The sequence below is a fragment of the Somniosus microcephalus genome, chromosome 14 (genome assembly GCF_052327205.1).
Source record: "Somniosus microcephalus isolate GS21.2 chromosome 14, FLI_Smic_1.0, whole genome shotgun sequence".
Classification (NCBI taxonomy): Eukaryota; Metazoa; Chordata; class Chondrichthyes; order Squaliformes; family Somniosidae; genus Somniosus; species Somniosus microcephalus.
This window is the reverse complement of record NC_141000.1, coordinates 49,241,360-49,261,539: the sequence shown is the minus strand read 5'-3', so window position 1 is coordinate 49,261,539 and position 20,180 is coordinate 49,241,360. Positions and strand designations below refer to the sequence as shown.

At 44.9% G+C, this 20,180-nt stretch overlaps 1 protein-coding gene across 3 annotated transcripts in view; it reads left to right on the top strand.

Moving 5' to 3' along the window:
• The window catches only part of LOC147107483 (uncharacterized), a 106,151-nt gene extending 87,729 nt beyond the window's left edge, over nt 1–18,422 (top strand). For 2 of the 3 annotated variants that reach the window (XM_086006551.1, XM_086006552.1), the window contains one exon: nt 14,005–18,422. In XM_086006551.1, coding sequence (XP_085862677.1) covers nt 14,005–14,062 — 58 coding nt within the window. In that variant the 3' untranslated portion in view covers nt 14,063–18,422. Of the gene's footprint in view, nt 1–5,203; nt 5,351–14,004 lie in introns of all 3 variants that reach the window. The other variant, XR_015080811.1, reaches the window with a different exon arrangement.
• The last annotated feature ends 1,758 nt before the right edge of the window (nt 18,423–20,180 follow it).

Genomic DNA, 20,180 nt, shown 5'->3' with positions numbered 1-20,180 from the left:
CTTGTTTCACTAAAATTTCTGCTTTTCTCAAATAGTGGAGTTAAGACACTAGAAAAATCTTTATCACCCACACAATGGCCCAGAAATTCGGGTCGGGGGCTTCCCGCGGGTGCAAGCCCCCGACCTGCACTTACCTAGTGCACCGGCCATTGTGCTGTGGGTCCCCGTGGAATTCCAATCCTGGGCCTGCTCCAACTGCCGGCGCACAGTGCTTGCGTATCCCAGGGGCGCAGTTTGTTCGATGCATCCCTTGGGATCACGTGGGCCATGGGGAGCCAATTGGAGCAGGGAATGATTCATTCATAAATATGACAGGAAGGGCTGTCAAAACTTATAAATACTACGGCCCCAAAACATCACTAAATCTTCAAATAATTTTTTTTTTAAATCACATTTTAAAAATAAACTATAAATTACATGAAATAATTAGAGGACGAGACCAGGAAATTAGTAGTGGGGAACATGGAGATGGCAAAAACGCTGAACAAATATTTTGTATCAGTCTTTACAGTAGAGGACACTAAAAATATCCCAACACTGGACAAACAGGGGGCTATAGGGGGGGAGGAGCTAAACACGATTAAAATCACTAAGGAGATGGTACTCGGTAAGATAATGGGACTTAAGGCGGATAAATCCCCTGGACCTGATGGCTTACATCCTAGGGTCTTGAGAGAAGTAGCGGTAGGGATTGCGGATGCATTGGTGGTAATTTTCCAAAACTCCCTGGATTCAGGAAAGGTCCCAGCAGATTGGAAAACTGCTAATGTAACGCCCTTATTTAAAAAGGGAGGTAGACAAAAGGCTGGAAACTATAGTCCAGTTAGCCTAACATCTGTGGTTGGTAAAATGTTGGAGTCCATTATTAAGGAAGCAGTAACAGGACATTTGGATAAGCATAATTTAATCGGACAGAGTCAGCATGGTTTTATGAAGGGGAAGTCATGTTTGACAAATTTGCTCGAATTCTTTGAGGACCTAACAAACAGGGTGGATAAAGGGGAACCAGTGGATGTGGTGTATTTGGACTTCCAAAAGGCATTTGACAAGGTGCCACACAAATGATTACTGCACAAGATAAAAATTCACGGGATTGGGGGTAATATACTGGCATGGGTGGAAGATTGGCTATCTAACAGAAAACAGAGAGTTGGGATAAATGGTTCATTCTCGGGTTGGCAATCAGTAACTAGTGGTGTTCCGCAGGGGTCAGTGCTGGGACCCCAACTCTTTACAATCTATATTAACAATTTGGAGGAGGGGACCAAGTGCAACATATCCAAGTTTGCCGACGATACAAAGATGGGAGGGAGAGCAGTGAGTGAGGAGGACATAAAAAACCTGCAAAAGGACATAGACAGGCTAAGTGAGTGGGCAGAAATTTGGCAAATGGAATATAATGTTAGAAAGTGTGAGGTTATGCACTTTGGCAGAAAAAATCAAAGAGCAAGTTATTATCTAAATGGAGAGAAACTGCAAACTGCTACAGTACAAAGGGATCTGGGGGTCCTGGTGCATGAAACACAGAAGGTTAGTATGCAGGTACAGCAGCTGATCAGGAAGGCCAATGGAATCTTGGCTTTTATTGCAAGGGGGATGGAGTATACAAGCAGGGAAGTCTTGCTTCAATTATATAGGGTATTGGTGAGGCCACACCTGGAATATTGCGTACAGTTTTGGTTTCCATATTTAAGAAAAGATATACTTGCTCTCGAGGCAGTTCAGAGAAGGTTCACTCGGTTGATTCCAGAGATGAGGGGGTTGACTTATGAGGAAAGGTTGAGTAGGTTGGGCCTCTACTCATTGGAATTCAGAAGAATGAGAGGCGATCTTATCGAAACATATAAGATTGTGAGGGGGCTTGATCGGGTGGATGCGGTGAGGATGTTTCCACTGATGGGTGAGACTAGAACTAGGGGGCATAATCTTAGAATAAGGGGCTGCCCTTTCAAAACTGAGATGAGGAGAAACTTCTTCACTCAGAGGGTAGTAAATCTATGGAATTTGCTACCTCAGAGAGCTGTGGAAGCTGCGACATTAAATAAATTTAAAACGGAGATAGACATTTTCCTAGCTGATAAGGGAATAAGGGGTTACGGGGAGAGAGCAGGGAAGTGGACGTGAGTCTAAGTTCGGATCAGCCATGATCCTATTGAATGGCGGAGCAGGCCCAAGGGGCCATATGGCCTACTCCTGCTCCTACTTCTTATGTTCTTATGTAAATAACTATTTTAAACAATAATTTAAATTTTTGAAAAAAAAATTATTTTCTAATGGGGCAAAAAATAAACTTACCTTGCTTTAAAGTATTTAAAAATAATAAATCTGTGGAAAAAATGTTTTAATTTTAATTAATTCACCACTTACCTTGTAAAAAGCAGGCCTTATGCCTGCTTTTTAAATGTGTAACTCTTGGAGACTTACCCTCCCGGGAAAACCTGCAAAAAAAACGTAAGTTCGATGCACACGCGCAGCCTCTCTGGCACACGCGTTCGAACTCTGAACCCCTTCTTTCAGGGGAACGGAAGTGCCGGTTTCCCGCGCATGCACAGTGCATGCAGGAAACCGGTACTTCCATTGGGCCTATGGGCGAGTACCCCATGCGTACTCACCCGTGGAGACCCGAAGCTCTGGGCCAATATGTATCACATTTTGGGTGAGCTTCTGGGGAGTAGTGTTAATGATTTGTTTGTTTGGCCACATTATTGATTGTGGAAGGAAGATTGTTGAATAAACAACAATAACAATACCCATAAACTAATAATGGTTATTCACTCACAGGTGTTCATAATACTTTATTTCACTTTGCATATTTCTACACGAGCCACTGTTATGTCAATTCTTTGTGATTACTGATATTGTCTGGAGTGACTTGAAGTACAGCAACATCATCTTGAGCCGCAGTGCGAGCCAGAGGGCAGCATGCACTATGAACAATTAGCAATGATAGCTCCAGTGTGACCCTTATTAAATTCTTTAAAAACACATCATCGAGGAAGAGATATTTATTCTCACTAATATGCAAGCAATTGAGGGTAACGCGTGTGACTTAAACACAAATATCACTGATGAAAAATACAAAATGTAATCTGGGGATAAAGTGGATAAGAGTTATAATAGTAATGTAAACCATACTTAGAACTAGGATAGATTTTGCAAGTTGCATACACAGCACAAATATATATTTGTAGAAATAAGAGCCTTATATTTTAGTAAAATCGATGGAGCACGTTAATATCTATGTCTTTGAAACAGACATAAAAGATTAGGGACCAAAGTGGCAATCTGTGTGTAGAGCCGGAAGATGTAGGTGAGGTTTTAAATGAATATTTTGCATCTGTGTTCACTATGGAGAAGGACGATGTAGGCATAGAAATCAAGCAGGGGGATTGTGATATACGTGAACAAATCAGTATTGAGAGGGAGGAGGTACTAGCGGTTTTAGCGGGCTTAAAAGTGGATAAATCCCCAGGCCCTGATGGGATGTATCCCAGGCTGCTGTGTGAGGCAAGGGAGGAGATTGCAGGGGCTCTGACACAAGTTTTCAGAATCTCTCTGGCCACAGGGGAGGTCAAATGTAAGAAATCACACAACACCAGGTTATAGTCCAACAGCTTTATTTGAAATCACAAGCTTTCGGAGCGCTGCTCCTTCGTCAGGTGAAGGAGCAGCGCTCCGAAAACTTGTGATTTCAAATAAAGCTGTTGGACTATAACCTGGTGTTGTGTGATTTCTTACATTTGTCCACCCCAGTCCAACACCGGCATCTCCACACCATCACAGGGGAGGTGCCAGAGGACTGGAACAGCTAACGTAGTACCATTGTTCAAGAAGGGTAGTAGGGATAAACCAGGGAATTACAGGCCAGTGAGCCTAACATCAGTGGTAGGGAAATTATTGGAAAAAATTCTGAAGGACAGAATCAGTCTCCATTTGGAGAGGCAGGGTTTAATCAGGGCTAGTCAGCATGGCTTTGTTAGGGGGGGATCATGTCTGACCAATTTGATTAAATTTTTCAAGGGGGTGACTAGGTGTGTGGATGAAGGTAGTGCAGTTGATTTAGTCTACATGGACTTCAGTAAGGCTTTTAACAAAGTCCCACATGGGAGGCTGGTCAAGAAGCTAAGAGCCCATGGGATCCAGGGCAATTTGGCACATTGGATCCAAAATTGGCTTAGTGGCAGGAGGCAGAGGGTGATGGTCAAAGGTTGTTTTTGTGACTAGAAGCCTGTGTCCCGTGGTGTACCATAGGGATTGGTGCTGGGTCCTTTGCTGTTTGTAGTCACATTACTGATTTAGATATGAATGTAGGAGTTATGATCAGTAAGTTCGCAGATGACACGAAAATTGGTGGAGTGGTAAATAGCGAGGAGGGAAGTCTCAGGCTACAGGACGATATAGACAGGATGGTTAGATGGGCAGAACAGTGGCAAATAGAATTTAACCCTGAAAAGTGTGAGGTGATGCATTTTGGGAAGACTAACAAGGCAAGGGAATACACAATGAATGGTAGGACCCTAGGAAGGACAGAGGATCAGAGGAACCTTGGTGTGCATGTACATAGACCCCTGAAGGCAGCAGGACAGGTAGATAAGATGGTTAAAAAGGCATATGGGATACTTGCCTTCATTAGCCGTGGCAGAGAATATAAGAGCAGGGAGGTTATGATGGAGCTGTACAAAACCCTAGTTAGGCCACAGCTGGAATACTGTGTGCAGTTCTGGTCGCCACACTATAGGAGGGATACATAGATACATAGATACATAGAAGATAGGAGCAGGAGTAGGCCATTCGGCCCTTCGTGCCTGCTCCGCCATTCGATGAGATCATGGCTGATCCTTTAATTCAGTATCCCGTCCCCGCCTTCTCTCCGTAACCCTTAACCCCTTTTGCCCGTAGAAATATATCTAATTCCCTCTTAAATATATTTAATGAGCTGGCGTACACTGCCCTCTGTGGCAATGAGTTCCACAGGTTCACCACTCTCTGAGTGAAGAAATTCCCCCTCATCTCTGTCCTAAATGGTTTAGCCCTTATCCTTAAATTATGTCCTCTAGTTCTGTTCTCACCCGCCAAGGGAAACATTCCTTCTGCATCCAGTCTGTCTAGACCTGTCAGAATTTTATACACTTCTATGAGGTCCCCTCTCAATCTTCTAAACTCCAGTGTGTACATCCCTAAACTACATAGTCTCTCCTCATAGGTCATTCCCGCCATTCCTGGTATCAGCCTGGTGAATCGCCGCTGCACCCCCTCCATGGCAAGAACATCCTTCCTCAGATGAGGCGACCAAAACTGTACACAGTACTCGAGGTGTGGTCTCACCAGTGCCCTGTACAGCTGCAGCAAGGTATCCCTGTTCCTGTATTCTAACCCTTTTGCTATGAAGGCCAGCATACCGTTTGCCTTCTTGACCGCCTGTTGCACCTGCATGCTCGCCTTCAGTGACTGGTGTACAAGAACACCCAGGTCTCTCTGTACTTCCCCCTCTCCCAATCTATTGCCATTTAAATAATAATTTGCCCTCCCGTTCCTGCACCCAAGGTGGATAACTTCGCACTTGTCCACATTATAGTGCATCTGCCATTTATCCGCCCAATCGCCCAGTCTGTCCAAATCGCTCTGGAGCTTCCTGGTCTCTTCCTCTGAGCCCACCCCCCCTCCTAGTTTAGTGTCGTCTGCAAATTTGGAAATGCTGCATCCGACTCCCTGATCCAGGTCATTAATGTAAATTGTGAACAGCTGGGGGCCCAGGACAGATCCCTGTGGTACCCCACTTGTTACTGCCTGCCATTCAGAAAATGAGCCGTTTATTCCAACTCTCTGTTTTCTATCTGACAGCCAGTTCCCTATCCACGCCAAAACTTTCCCCTTTATCCCATGAGCCTCAATTTTCCATGCTAATCTTTTATGTGGGACCTTATCGAAGGCCTTTTGGAAGTCCAGGTACACCACATCTACTGGCTCTCCCCCATCTATTCTACCAGTTACTCCCTCAAAAAATTCCAATAGATTAGTCAAGCACGATTTACCCTTTGTAAATCCATGTTGACTCTGTCCTATCCTGTCCCCATTTGCTAAGTGCTCCGCTATTTCATCCTTAATGATGGACTCCAGCATTTTGCCCACAACTGATGTAAGGCTTACAGGTCTGTAATTACCTGCTTTTTCCCTACCCCCCTTTTTGAATAGTGGGGTAACGTTAGCTACCCTCCAATCCATCGGTACTGTTCCCGAGTCTAATGAATTCTGAAAAATCATCCTTAGTGCATCCGCTATCTCTAGGGCCACCTCCTTCAGTACCCTAGGATGCATGTTATCAGGCCCTGGGGATTTGTCCACCTTCAATCCCTTTAGCTTCCTTAACACCATATCCTTAGAGATATTGATTTGCGTCAGTTCCTCCTTTGCCAATGTCCCTATTTTTCCCGATATCCCAGGGAGGTTTTTTGTGTCTTCCTTCGTAAAGACTGACCCAAAGTATGCATTTAGTTGATCTGCCATTTCCTTATTTCCCATTATATATTCCCCCGTATCTGACTGCAATGGACCAACTTTGGTTTTCACCAGTCTTTTCCTTTTGATATACTTATAAAAGCTTTTGGAGTTAGTTTTTATATTTTCCGCCAGCTTGTTTTCGTAAGCTATTTTGCCCCTCTTGATTATGCCCTTTGCCCTCCTTTGCTCTATCTTAAACTGTTCCCAATCTTCCGCTCTGGCGCTTTTTTTGGCTATTTTATACGCCCTATCTTTGGATTTTATGCTGTCTCTAATTTCCCCTGTTATCCACGGTTGAGTCACCTTTTTAGATTTCCTTTTATGCCAGATTGGTATAAACAATTTTTGCAATTTTGTCATTCTATCTTTAAATGTTTGCCATTGTTTATCTACCTCCAGTCCTCCCAGGAACGTTGTCCACTCAGACCTACTCAGTTCCCGTCTCATGGCATCATAATTCCCCTTGTTTAAATTCAGGACCTTAGTCTCTGAGTCAATTTCTTCGCTCTCCATTTCGAGTGAGAAATCGATCATGTTATGATCGCTCTGACCCAAGGGTCCCCGTACAACAAGATTACTGATTAGTCCCTTCTCATTGCACAGTACCCAGTCCAATATAGCCTGTTCCCGAGTTGGTTCCTCGACATATTGATCCAGATAACCATCCCTCAAACACTCAAGGAATTCCTCCTCCTCATTATTTTTACTGATTAGGCTAGTCCAATCTATATGTAAGTTAAAGTCACCTATGATGACAGCTGTGCTCTTATTGCACGCTTCTCTAATTTCCCTCGTGATGCCCTCCCTAACCTCTATTTTACTATTTGGAGGCCTATATACCACTCCTATTAATGTTTTTCGCCCCTCGCTATTTCTTAGCTCCACCCATATAGATTCTGTATTAACTGAGTTAATATCCTTCCTTTCAATTGCATTTATCCCCTCTTTTACTAGCAATGCTACCCCTCCTCCCTTTCTTTTTTGTCGATCCTTCCTAAATACTGAATACCCCTGTATGTTAAGCTCCCAGCCCTGCTCACCCTGCAACCATGTTTCCGTAATCCCAATTAGATCATAATTATTAACCTCTATTTCCACAGCTAATTCATCTACCTTGTTCCTGATGCTTCTCGCATTAAGGTATAAAACCCTCAGGCTTTTTTTATGCTCACATTTTTTATGAATTAGTTTGGCCCTTTGTTTTTTGTTCCTCACCCTTTTATCATTTATTTCTGTCTGCCTTTCACTTTCCTCTATTTCACTACATAGGTTTCTAGCCCCCTGCCATACTAGTTTAAATGCTCCCGAACTGCTTTATCAAAAATTACCCCGAGAACATCAGTTCCATCTCTGCACAGGTGTAGACCGTCCCTTTTGTATAGGTCACACCTACCACAAAACTGGTTCCAATGCCTCAAAAATTTAAAACCCTCCCTCTTACACCACTGCTCAAGCCACGTATTTAGCCTAACTATCCTGTTCTCTGTACTCTTACTAGCACGTGGCACTGGTAGTAATCCAGAGATTACTACCTTCGAGGATGTGATTGCATTGGAGAGGGTGCAGAGGAGATTCACCGGGATGTTACCTGGGCTGGAGCGCTTCAGCTATGAAGAGAGACTGGACAGGCTGTGGTTGTTTTCCTTAGAGCAGAGAAGGCTGAGGGGGGACCTGTTTGAGGTGTACAAAATTATGAGGGGCATAGATAGGGTAGATAGAAAGGAACTTTTCCCCTTAGTAGAGGGATCAATAACCAGGTGGCATAGTTTCAAGGTAAGGGGCAGGAGGTTTAGAGGGGATTTGAGGAAAAACTTTTTCACCCAGAGGGTGGTTGGAATCTGGAACTCACTGCCTGAAAGGGTGGTAGAGGCAGGAACCCTCACAACATTCAAGAAGCATTTAGATGAGCACTTGAAACGCCATAGCATACAAGGCTACGGACCAAGTGCTGGAAAATGGGATTAGAATAGACAAGGTTTGATGGCCGGAGCGGACACGATGGGCCAAAGGGCCTCTTACTGTGCTGTATAACTCTATTTATAGACCCAGTACAGACAGAATATCACCACTGTCATTGCATATATTCTAGAACAGTTAGTAGCAGTTTATTCATTTGAATTGATGTCATATTAGTTTTATATTACTTTGACGTTGTGTGAGTATAGTTTTTTGATCGAATGCAGCAAGGCTTACATATTTTGTTGGTTTCTAGTACATTACAGGTTGCATTATATGTTAGAGGCTGATAAATACATGAGATTCATACATCATTTGGCACATTTCATTGCCATCAAGTACTGAGGTGCTGATGGTGGCCACAAGAATTGAGGACCAGGGGTATTGCAAACGCATAGAATAGGGACCGTACCTCATGCTGTTTCCACAATTCTATATACAACTTTTGCCAAAGTTGCTCAGAAGGGTGGCTGGTTGTACCACCTCTGAAGGGTGAACTTTTTTGGTCATGGTTTCTCAGACATACATATATACGGTCAGGTTTATGTGGGGTAAAATAGAATTTGAGCAGTGTTTTGAACGGGTCCTCTCATCGTGTTGCAGGTAGGAGCCCAGCAGTTGTCCTGTAGCTTTCTCTGGTTAGCGAGTATCAGGCTCCCAGGAGCAATGCAGGCTCTCTGCTGTCATCAAAGTTAGCATAGATTAATGGGAGAAGACATGAAGTGCAAGTGTAACCTTGATTGAAACGGACATCTGCATGACTTGAGCCCAGATCTTTCACTGAACGTGTACAATTTCACTGATGCTTCACTGAAGCATACAAGAGCATGGGTCTTACACTAAACATCCGTAAGACAAAGGTCCTCTACCAACCTGCCTCCGATTATCAAAATCCACGACAAGGCCTTGGACAACGTGGACCACTTTCCATACCTCGGCAGCCTACTGTCAACAATGGCAGACGTTGATGACGAAGTCCAACACCACCTTCAGTGTGCCACTGCAGCCTTCGGTCGCCTGAGGAAGAGAATGATTGAAGACCAGGACCTCAAACCCGGCACCAAGCTCATGGTCTACAGAGCAGTAGTGATACCCGCCCTCCTGTATGCCTCAGAGACATGGACCATGTACAGCAGGCACCTCAAAGCACTGGAGAGGTACCACCAACGCTGCCTCCACAAGATCCTGCAAATCCATTGGCAGGATAGGCGCTCCAACGTCAGTGTTCTCGCTCAGGCCAACATCCCCAGCATCGAAGCTTTGACCACGTTCGATCAGCTCCGATGTATGGGTCACATCGTCTGCATGCCCGATACGAGACTCCCAAAACAAGCGCTCTACTTGGAGCTCCGACACGGCAAGAGAGTCCCAGGTGGGCAGAGGAAACACTTCAAGGACACCCTCAAAGCCTCCTTGAAAAAGTGCAACATCCCCACCGACACCTGGGAATCCCTGGCCTAAGACCACACAAAGTGGAGGAGAAGCATCCGGGAAGGCGCCGAACACCTCGAGTCTGTTTGCCGGGAGCAAGCGGAAGCCAAACGCAAGCAGTGCAAAGAGCGTACGTCAACCCAAGCAGCCCACCCACCCGCACCTTCAACCACCGTCTGCCCCACCTATGACAGAGACAGTGGGCTCGATTTTGCCATTGGGGGCAGGCTGGGGCGTGTCAGCTGGTATTCGCATCAGGACCCCAACTCTGATGTGAAGTGGGAAAAAAGTGCGATTTTGCCCTAATTGGGCACTTGATTTCCAGTGTGTGGAAACCCCTGGCCCAATGAGCCTTTTCATACAGAAAGGAGCCTCCGCTGACGTCATCAATGCTGCTGGATTTAAGGCCTGCAAGCAGCCTTGCTTCTTCTGGAGCCTTTAAACTTTATGCCCATTTTTGTGATCGCTTCATTCAGCAACTATGTCCAGCAGTAGGCCAAAGTGTGCTCCAAGGTTCGATGAGGCCTCCCTCCAAGCTCTGGTGGAGGGAGCAACATCAAATAAGGAGGTGCTCTTCCCTTCCTCAGGGAGAAAAAAGCCTCCTCAGCAAACTAAAGCTGTGTGGTTGCAAGTGGCCCAGGAGGTCAACTCAATCTTTGTGTGCCGCAGAACCTGGCTGCAGTGCAGGAAGAGGTTTCAAGACTTTCACCGCACAGGAAAAGTGAGTATGACTTTCCCATCACCCTCAATCTGATCCCCATCGCCTCTCCTCATCAGCACTCTGCTTTGCCAACCTCTTCCTCCACATCGCACTTGACACTTACATCCCTGCACCCTTACCCATTCCCTCTCTCTCTCTATGGTCACATTCATTAACTATTCGACCATGCAGCCCTCACACTCCCATCACTGTGATGCAATGACAACAACTTACAACACACAGGGAGGGCCCTTTGTCTCCTAAGCATCTATGCTATGGATTCTCTACACTCACTCCTTCATTCTCACTCAAACTCCACTTGTGTCCCTCATTGCAGGAAAAGAGAGCCCACAATAAGAGGGAAGGAGCGAGGACAGGAGGAGGGCCACCCTCAGTAGCCCAGCTCACCACCTCGGAGGAAGCAGCCCTGGAAATCGCCGGTGTCGAGGAAGATTCGCAAATGGGGGACGGACAGACGGGCGCATCACAGCAAGCTGGTAACAAAATTGTTTGGCATCTCTCTCATTGACATTGCATGAGTCACTGATAATGATTCTGATGCTCTAACAGATTGACTTATGATCATCTGCACAATTCAATGTGCATGCAACCTTTACCTTACATCTCTAACTCTTTCCTTTACTCCCCCACAGGACCATCGACAGCCCCCGTCCCCACTGTCCAGGAGGAACAGCCTGAGCCTCAAGACTCCTCAGAGGAAGCTGCAACCTCTGCGGGCGCAGCGTCAGCAGAATTCAGTGCACCCAGCACCAGCGCAGACACTCACACCTCGGTGGGACCTTCGCGAGATACAGTAGTGTTGTCATCTGGTGTATCACAGATCACAAGTGAGCATCAGCAGATGGTGGAGACAGGGACAGCAGTGGGGAGTCCTCGTCGGAGGGCGCAGGACTCTCCCAACTCGGCTCAGCTTCATGTCGACCCTGTGCCTCCGGGTCCATCCAGAAGGAGAGCGGTGCTGGAACTCCAGGAACAGGTGCAGGAGTCTCTGTCAGGTTTTGTCTCCAGGGTCGCTGCGAGTGTGGAGGAGTCCATTGCAAACATGAGCAGAGCCTTTGTGGAGGCATTGGCGCATGAACGCATCACCACGGAAAGGATGGCAACCTCCGTGGAAAGGATGGCTACGGTAGAGGAGAGGATGGCTACGGCCATGGAGGAGCTAAGTCGCCAGAGTCTTGAAAATATGGTCATTGTTCAGAATAGACTGACATCTCCTGAGGAGCGATGGTCAGCTATTGAGCATAGAAACCAGACCTTCATGGAAGTCCTCTGGAGTAGGACATCCAGTGCAGAAACGGGTCCGCATGGCCCCCCTGAAGTGCAGCAAAGTGCTGTTAAGCCACTTGCCAGCTCTGAAGTGGGGCTGACCCATGAGAGGGATGCTGGTGGCAGACAACAAGGAAGTGGGGGCTCCTCTCCAAGCGCTCACACAACCATGCCACTGCAAAGCCCTCGGTCAGAGCCCCACCAGAGTCCTCACCCAACTGAGATGGGTGTCTCAGCCACTGTACAGCCGCAGGAGCAGCAGACTGTTGCCGAGCCCTCACAGGCTTGCAACCCCAGAGGACGCCTGCCAAAGGTGTCGAGGCAGTAGTGGCAAAAAAATGAGCAAGGGGCCTCCACATTTGCTGAAGCCACAGAGGAAGCACCACGTAGGAGCACGCGTAAGAGGAAGATAAAGCACAAGTAGTCACTTGGGTGTTCTGTTGTATTGTTTTTTGACAAGCCATCCTTGTAATGTGATGATAAACAGATTTGATGGCAAACTGTTTAAGTTGTGGCCTGTGTCATCTCGTAAATGGAATTGCCACATTGAGGGCTTAGGGCGACTTGCAATTGTCAGTATGGTGGTCAGAGTGATAGGAATCCGCAGGTTTTTGTCCATTGTTGATGCTCTGGTAAGAAGGTGCGAGGTAAAAGTGTTTGTTTGTGCAGGCTAAGCAAATCTGGCCAACATGAGTGCATCCCTTGCATCCCGGGCAGCTATGTGGTCGCGCGCTGGCGCCTTCTGGCCTGTGCAGCTTCAGGTGGGTGAGCAGCAGCTTGGTGCTCCTGTTGTTGCTCCTGCTGTTGTTCATGGTTCTGCTGCTGCTGTGGCTGGTCTTCGTCCGAATCTGATGTCCAGGAAGAAAGGAAATAAATGGTTCCCATGCTTCTGGTATATGCCTCAGTTGAGGAAGTGCTCAGTCAGGGTGGGGAGAGGGGTTTCGCAGGAGGTCACACTGGAGATGGGTGTCAGGCTCCAAACTTCCACAACAATGAGTATGCCTGCTAAAAGTTCCCCCAGACCCGAGACAACAAAGTTCTGCCACCTGCAAATGATCATTGGTGAAAACTCCTTTTTAATGGCGGAGCTGCAGCTGTTAGTAAGCAATCCACTTGTGAAGCCGCCGGGATTAACTGGCGTGTTCCAGAGGAGACGTGCAGGATGGGGGAAATGTGTTAAAATCAGAAAGGCCTCTCAAAATGGGATTATAGAGGCAATTAACTGGTTGTTAAGGGCCTTAAGGGCCTAGAGGCGGGATGGAAACAGGGTCTGAAACCCCGATTCTGGGAAAATTGCTCAGAGGTGGGCTGGAGGCAGGATCGGAGCCGCCTGCCATTTTTTGCAATTTTAACACCTCACACGCCTCCAATCCCGCCTCCTCGGGCCTGGCAAAATCAAGCCCTGTAGGTCCCGCATTGGACTCATCAGTCACCTGAGAACTCATTTTTAATGCGGAATCCACAAGTCATCCAGGGTTCCGAGGGACTGCCTAAGAAGAAGAAGCTAGTACCCCAACTTAGACATGTAAAAACACAATAGCTGCTGTGAAGATAGTGAGGGGCCAGGTGTAAACAATCTAATGCATAATAAGATTTATAAAATTATTTTTTTCAAAAATTTAAATTATTGTTTAAAATAGTTATTTAATGTAATTTATAGTTTATTTTAAAAGTGTGATGATTTTTAAATTTTATTTGAAAGTTTACTATTATTTTGGGGCCGGAGTATTCATAAGTTTAGACAGGTCTTCCTGTCAATCTTATGAATGGGCTTTTCCCTCCTCCGATTGGCTGCCCATGGCTCACGTGATCCCAGGGGACGCATCGCACTAACTACGCCCCTGGGACACGCAAGCACAGCGCGCCGGCAGCTGGGCCAAGGTCCGGAGCGGAATTCCACGGGAGCCCAGAGCTCAACTGCCAGCGTGCAAGGTAAGTGCAGGTCGGGGGCTTGCACCCGCGGGAAGCCCCCGACCCGAATTTCTGGGCCAGTGAGTATCCTTACCCCTGAAGAGATTCAGGTGAAATCTTGGTGCAACTTTGGTGGCAGTGACCAACTGTTTCAATGAAATGTAGATGTTACTGCATGGTCATCTCAATAGTTTCACTGTCATTTTCTGCTTTCTTCACAGTAAGTTGAACAAAGGTGTATTTGTAAACTTCAGTAAAATTATCATGGCCTGGGAATAGAAAGGTAGGATAATTGCGTCTGATGTGAGACACTACAGCGTCCCCGCGATATAGAATTCCTTCGATCACGAACAGCCTCCTCTCTTCAAAACAAAGTGACCCTGCATACCTCATTTGAGTATCTTGTTTTTAGAAGATTTCAAAATAGTGACTGGACTCAGTGAAATCTATCTGTTGATTATAGACTTTATCTTGCAAGAATACCTGGTGACTGAGTTAAAGCAATTTTCTTTTTTGCAATTTGTGGAAGGATTGGACTTGATCAGAATTGGACACTTAATAGTCTTTATGTAACAAAATGATAAGCTTCATACATGCTCAACTAGAAATCTAGCAAAAAAGCTAACACGGGCCCCAAAAAGCTGACAACACAAGAATGGCCCTGATCACAAACCTATTATGTGTAAAAGTAAGTAATTACATGGGCTTTGTAATTTAAGCTGCCGTTGTACTCAACATTTCTTCTTGTATTGGAGGTAAAAAACATAAGTGCGTGAAAACCAGAAGGCAGAAATATGGTGGCGCATTTCTAGCAGAATCCAAGAGCATGCTCCTCTGGAAAATATTCAATATTTATATTAAGAATTATGCAAACTAGTTCATTTTAAGAAATATACTCCAGCCAACCCCCCACCCTTGCTCCAAAGACACCCCTCACACTCTCTCAGACACCCTCGCCTCTCAATTTAATTCAGTACTCTTCTTTCTTCTCCTCTCTGTCCGTACAACCTGGCATTATTCTCCCCCTCCAAACCAGGTCAAGTTGGTATTCGGCATTCTCCCCTCCCCATTCAAGATGGCATTCTTCTCCCCCACCATCTTCAACCTGGCACTCGTTCACCCCTCCAATCTCTTATTTCAAGCTGGCACTTCACCCTGACACCTCACTCCCCATTCCTCATTAGTTAATGCTGACATTTTCCTTCCTCTGTCACCACAAAGCACCGCTCCCCCCTACTGCCCCTTCCCTCTCCCCATCCTAAAGCACCGCTCCCCTCTACTGCCCCTTCCCTCTCCCCATCCTAAAGCACCGCTCCCCCCTACAGCCCCTTCCCTCTCCCCATATTAAAGTGCTGCTCTCTGATTCTGCCCCTTCATTGCCACGTAATTAATCTTTCCCATCCCTGTTCCCAACCTGATGAAACATTTCCCCTTCAATGCCATCAACTTTGTCCCTCTCCTGTATCCGGACTCGGGTAGGAGTAGAGGAGAGAGTGCGCTGGTTTTTGTTAGCAAATGCTGATACACTGACTGTCACCATGAAACAGTCAGTTGGCATGTATGAAACTTTGAGGCCTTACAAAGTGGTTAATTGCTTGAAACCGTTGTACATTTGAACTTGATGTTCAATATATTAATATGAGGAATAACTTCTATAGGCTGAAATCAGTGATCATTTGCAACAGTCACGTGATTGACAATTTACTCTACAATATTTGTCAATGGTTAGCCAATAAAGTTGCTTCATTCCTGATCATACAAAATCTTACAACAATAACTCCCAATTAAATAGAATGTCAGCTGGTAACACAGTTCATGCCTAAATAATCTTCAAATAAAATGCATTTTTTCCTATAGTTTTTTTAAAAGCTATTTGGGCAAGTTTTCCCCCTTTTTTGTTTGGATTTTGACAAAATTGTCTATACTTCACCGGCCTGGTCTGCTGCCCACAGCCAAGGGGTGGGCACACTGGATGTTCCAAGGCAATGCCCCTTATAACCTGCCTCCAGCAGACACCAGATACACCCTTCATTCCAGCATTTGCAGTATACTTGTGTACAATTTAGTGAATGGGTTCTTATGATTACAGCAATATTCATCTCTAATATATTAAATTTGCTATGTGTGTGTGTTACACTCCATATTTGGGCATACAAAATTATGAGGCGCATAGATAGGGTAGATAGAAAGGAACTTTTCCCCTTAGTAGAGGGGTCAATAACCAGGGGGCATAGTTTCAAGGTAAGGGGCAGGAGGTTTAGAGGGGATTTGAGGAAAAACTTTTTCACCCAGAGGGTGGTTGGAATCTGGAACTCACTGCCTGAAAGGGTGGTAGAGGCAGGAACCCTCACAACATTCAAGAAGCATTTAGATGAGCACTTGAAACGCCATAGCATACAAGGCTACGGACCAAGTGCTGGAAAATGGGATTAGAATAGACAGGGCTTGATGGCCGGCGTGGACACGATGGGCTGAAGGGCCTCTTTCTGTGCTGTATATAACTCTATGACTCTATCACCATTCTGTGACACACAGTCATGCCTGCAGCTGCACACCTCTACTGCTAGATGGAGCTTCAGAACCTACAGACCCCCCATACATATACATACACCATCACTACTAAACACAATGGGAAATTTGCTATGTCCTGATTTTTCATAGACAAAGATACAAGAGATTCATTAATATTTAACAATTGTACTGACAATAATTCTTGTAGCAAAATGTCCAATATTACCTAAGCCCAATGGCTGTTTTTTTAACGCTTCCCCATATTCTATTTTTAATGCTGATGAGATTAAGATATCGGGCAGCAGCATCTTGGCAATAGCGAAACTTACATGTTTATAAAGATTCTTTTTTATCTTTCTTGCAGTTCTGTGGTTTGAGAGCTCTGTTGTGCCAAGAGAACCAGCTCTGTAGCTTTGCTATTCTAATCTGCAACAGAACACATGTGATCCTAATAAACTGAAACAGAGATAAAAGAAATACTATAAACCTGCAGTTCTCCATTGCTCAATTACTGTAAAAAAACAAAGCTGCCAAATGATTGCAAAGTATGGTGATATTAGCTCACGACTTCAAACACCAAAATATAGTGCAAGAGTAAGAACTTCTAGTTCTTAGGGCCCCCCTTCACTATACTTTGATTAAATGTTGAGGTCAAAAACATTAACAAACACAGAAATCAGTCACTTATTGCCTCATACACAAACAGAAATTGAAGCTATCCCTTAATTCAATAAACCTCCGTTAAGACTAGGATAACTCATTTACACTGAAGACTTGGGGAAAGCAAGGTACTTTAGATGGATTGGTGGGTGGGGATGGCTTTATGTCCTTTCTGATTAATAGCATGGGAACCTTATCATCTGCCAGGTGAAGCAGACCATATCTCACTCTGAGTCTTTCAGTTAATAGAAACCAGTTTGGATTTGCTGGCCTTGTGCTCCATGCGGGTAGTTACAATCAAAGGAGACGTCCAAAGGAGAATCAGCACTACAGTGTTGTAGCTCTATCTTTGATTTACACTCCCTTTGAATGGGGTTCCTTACTGGGACTGCAGGTGAATTTGCCTTATGATGTTGAATTTTTTATGATGTGAAACAGGATGTTTTTGTCACATATTTTTCACACCCCTCAGAGTTTTGGTGAAGGATCCCACCTAAAATATTAGATCATCTTTCTCGCTCAGATGCCGGGTTACTGTGCATTTTCTGTTACCTGCTAAATAATTTATTTTACCAGTAAACTGTAGCATTCAGTCAAATTCTCCTTGCTTCTGCGGATAATGATTTTGTGTGTGATGCCGTGTGTTTTTCCTGATAAGTTATTCAGAGAGAATGAGAACAAATTTGTATAACTGTGTACTGACTGTAGATTTTCCTGGCAATCAATGACAAATTATTTTTGTGAGAATCTTGTAGTAAGAGTGCAATGATTGTTCATGCTAGAATCGATTGGGTAGCAGTTGCAGAGTGTGACCTGAGTTCCAGCGGCTGCAGACAGAAAAAAACTGAATAAACCAGCCACGTAAACCCAAAGCACATTTGCTTTATATAAATCATGCCAATGTGATTCCAGGGCTCTAATGGATTAGAACATCGTCTGCACCACTTTGTTAGCTTAACGACCATAACATTCTCCCACTTTTTAACTAGTCCCCATTGAAAAGATCCACTTGGAAATGACCATAGACCACATTTACAAAAAAACATGCGCAGTGTATCCCAAGAGTGGTTTCTGTCATTAGAGCTTTGTGCTAGGAATGCATTGCTGGTTATGAAAATGACCCTAAATAATTAAATTGAGAGCATTTCTGAGCAGGGTATGGAGCTGAAATCGTTCCCAGGGCTGCTCAATACACTATCATGGGGTTTATTCAGTATAAACAGCAGATGGGTCATTTCTCCAGAATCTTATTATTGAAATAATTTAGACACTTAGCGTGCAAACCATTACATTTTGGGTGATGTTTTACATATTTGTTGTAAATATGTGGTCTGTTTTTATTAATATAATTTGTAAAAATAAATCCTATATATGTACTGAGAGAAAATGATGTGTTATTATTAGGTAATTGGGAAGCAAAGTGTTTTGCCTAAGTCAATAAAGAAAGTGCATTCAATGCCAATTCAGAGTTAATTTGTTTTCTTAAAACTACGTGCCACATTGTTTAATTCAATACTTATTAAACATCTGACCTATCTTTAAAAACATTAACCCAATTTTAACTCGGGGCAGCAGTCGTGCGGACGGAAAACAGTGCTGATCTTGGCAGCGTGAGGCCCTGGAAATTTTAACCCTCGGGCCTTATCTGCATCAGCTCCGTCAGATTCCCCCCTTTAACTGGTGGGAACTGGCGGGTGGGAGCGGAATGTCGGATGGCAGGAGGCCACTGCCAGGGACCGAAGGAACGGTTGCCGGTACTCCGGTAGATCGCCAGGAGAGGGTTCGGGAGGGCCTTACAATCAGAGCATCCTTGCTCCTCCTGGCTCCAGAAGGAAAGTCCAATAAAGTAAAACTGCTAACCTTTTTTGGCATCATTTGGCCCTGACTCCTCTTCCTACTTGGCTGGCCTCTTGGGAAAGCCATGATTGCTTCCCTGCACCGTTAAAATAGCAGATGGGGCTTAATGACATCATTAGGTGTCCTTCCTGCCTGCTCAGAAAAGCAGGTTAAAAACTAGAACCTGCGGGAAGAGAGCGGGGCCGCGACAGGTAAGCCCCCACGGGTGATTTTAACTTCCCGCCTGGTCGGGCGGGCAGGGTTAAAATTGCCCCCGTTACACCAATAATAGTCGTAATTAGGCTCAGTTCCATCAGGATAGAAAATCAACCAGCTTTCTTGCTCTTGATGCACCCTCACAGTAATATAGCCTACAATTCTAACACAGAGAACAGCGACTTGGTCAAGATACTGAAGGACTGTCGACACCTGAACCCCAGCATAAGTCACTGCCTTCAGGAGAGGAGACGAGAGCTTTGTGAGAATGATGCACCAGTGATGATATGAATTGGGCTGTCTGTATTTCTACTGTCGAGAACGGTTTCATTTCATAGCAGTTCTATAAATCGAACTTCACCTCGACTTGCTTGACATTGCTCTTTCTCCAATATTGTTAAGGGAGCTGAGTTTTGACAAATTGAGAGCAGAAATTAAGTCAAGGAATGAAAGGAACAGCAGTGCAATGCAATTTTCTTCTAATGAATAATTATGATGGGCTGTTTTTCTTATTGTGGCTCAGGGTGATTTCGGCTCAGGGTGATTTCTCCTCAGTGGGCACCACTAACTCCTTAACGAGATTTAAAAAGTTGAAATACAAATTTACTTCAGCACTCCCAGCAGTGAGTGCGGGTTGGAGAAACAAAGCTATAATATTATAGTCTTTACCTCCAACCTGCGCTTCTTGTGAATACAGCTGCTCACTTGGAACTCCTGAAATTAGATCTTAGTGGAGGCTCTGCTGCTACAATTAACTCATCAACCGAAGGTGAACAACCATTCTAGAGGAGAAAAATACAAAATCACAGGCACCAAATGCTTGAACAGATTTCAGATAGGAAAGTCCTACATTAACAACCCCAGACTGACCCTCCCAAAAGAGGGCTAATCCCCACTATGGCAGTTTACCTTTTCACTGCCCTTATAACAGAAGACCCTGTGTTTATAGCTAGTGTGGTGGTTTTCATCCTTCACAGGCTTCCAGTCTTTCATGTCTACCTGATTGAAAATTACTTGAACAAAGAAGACTATGTTCCAATCTCAGAAATTGACTCTTGAAGTCTATACGCGGATTTGCTTAACTTAAAAAAAACCTCAAGGTAAATTATTCCAGCAAAAGCAGCCCAGATAACTGCTGACCCATTTGTATGAGGGTCATAAATCCAATTTGCTC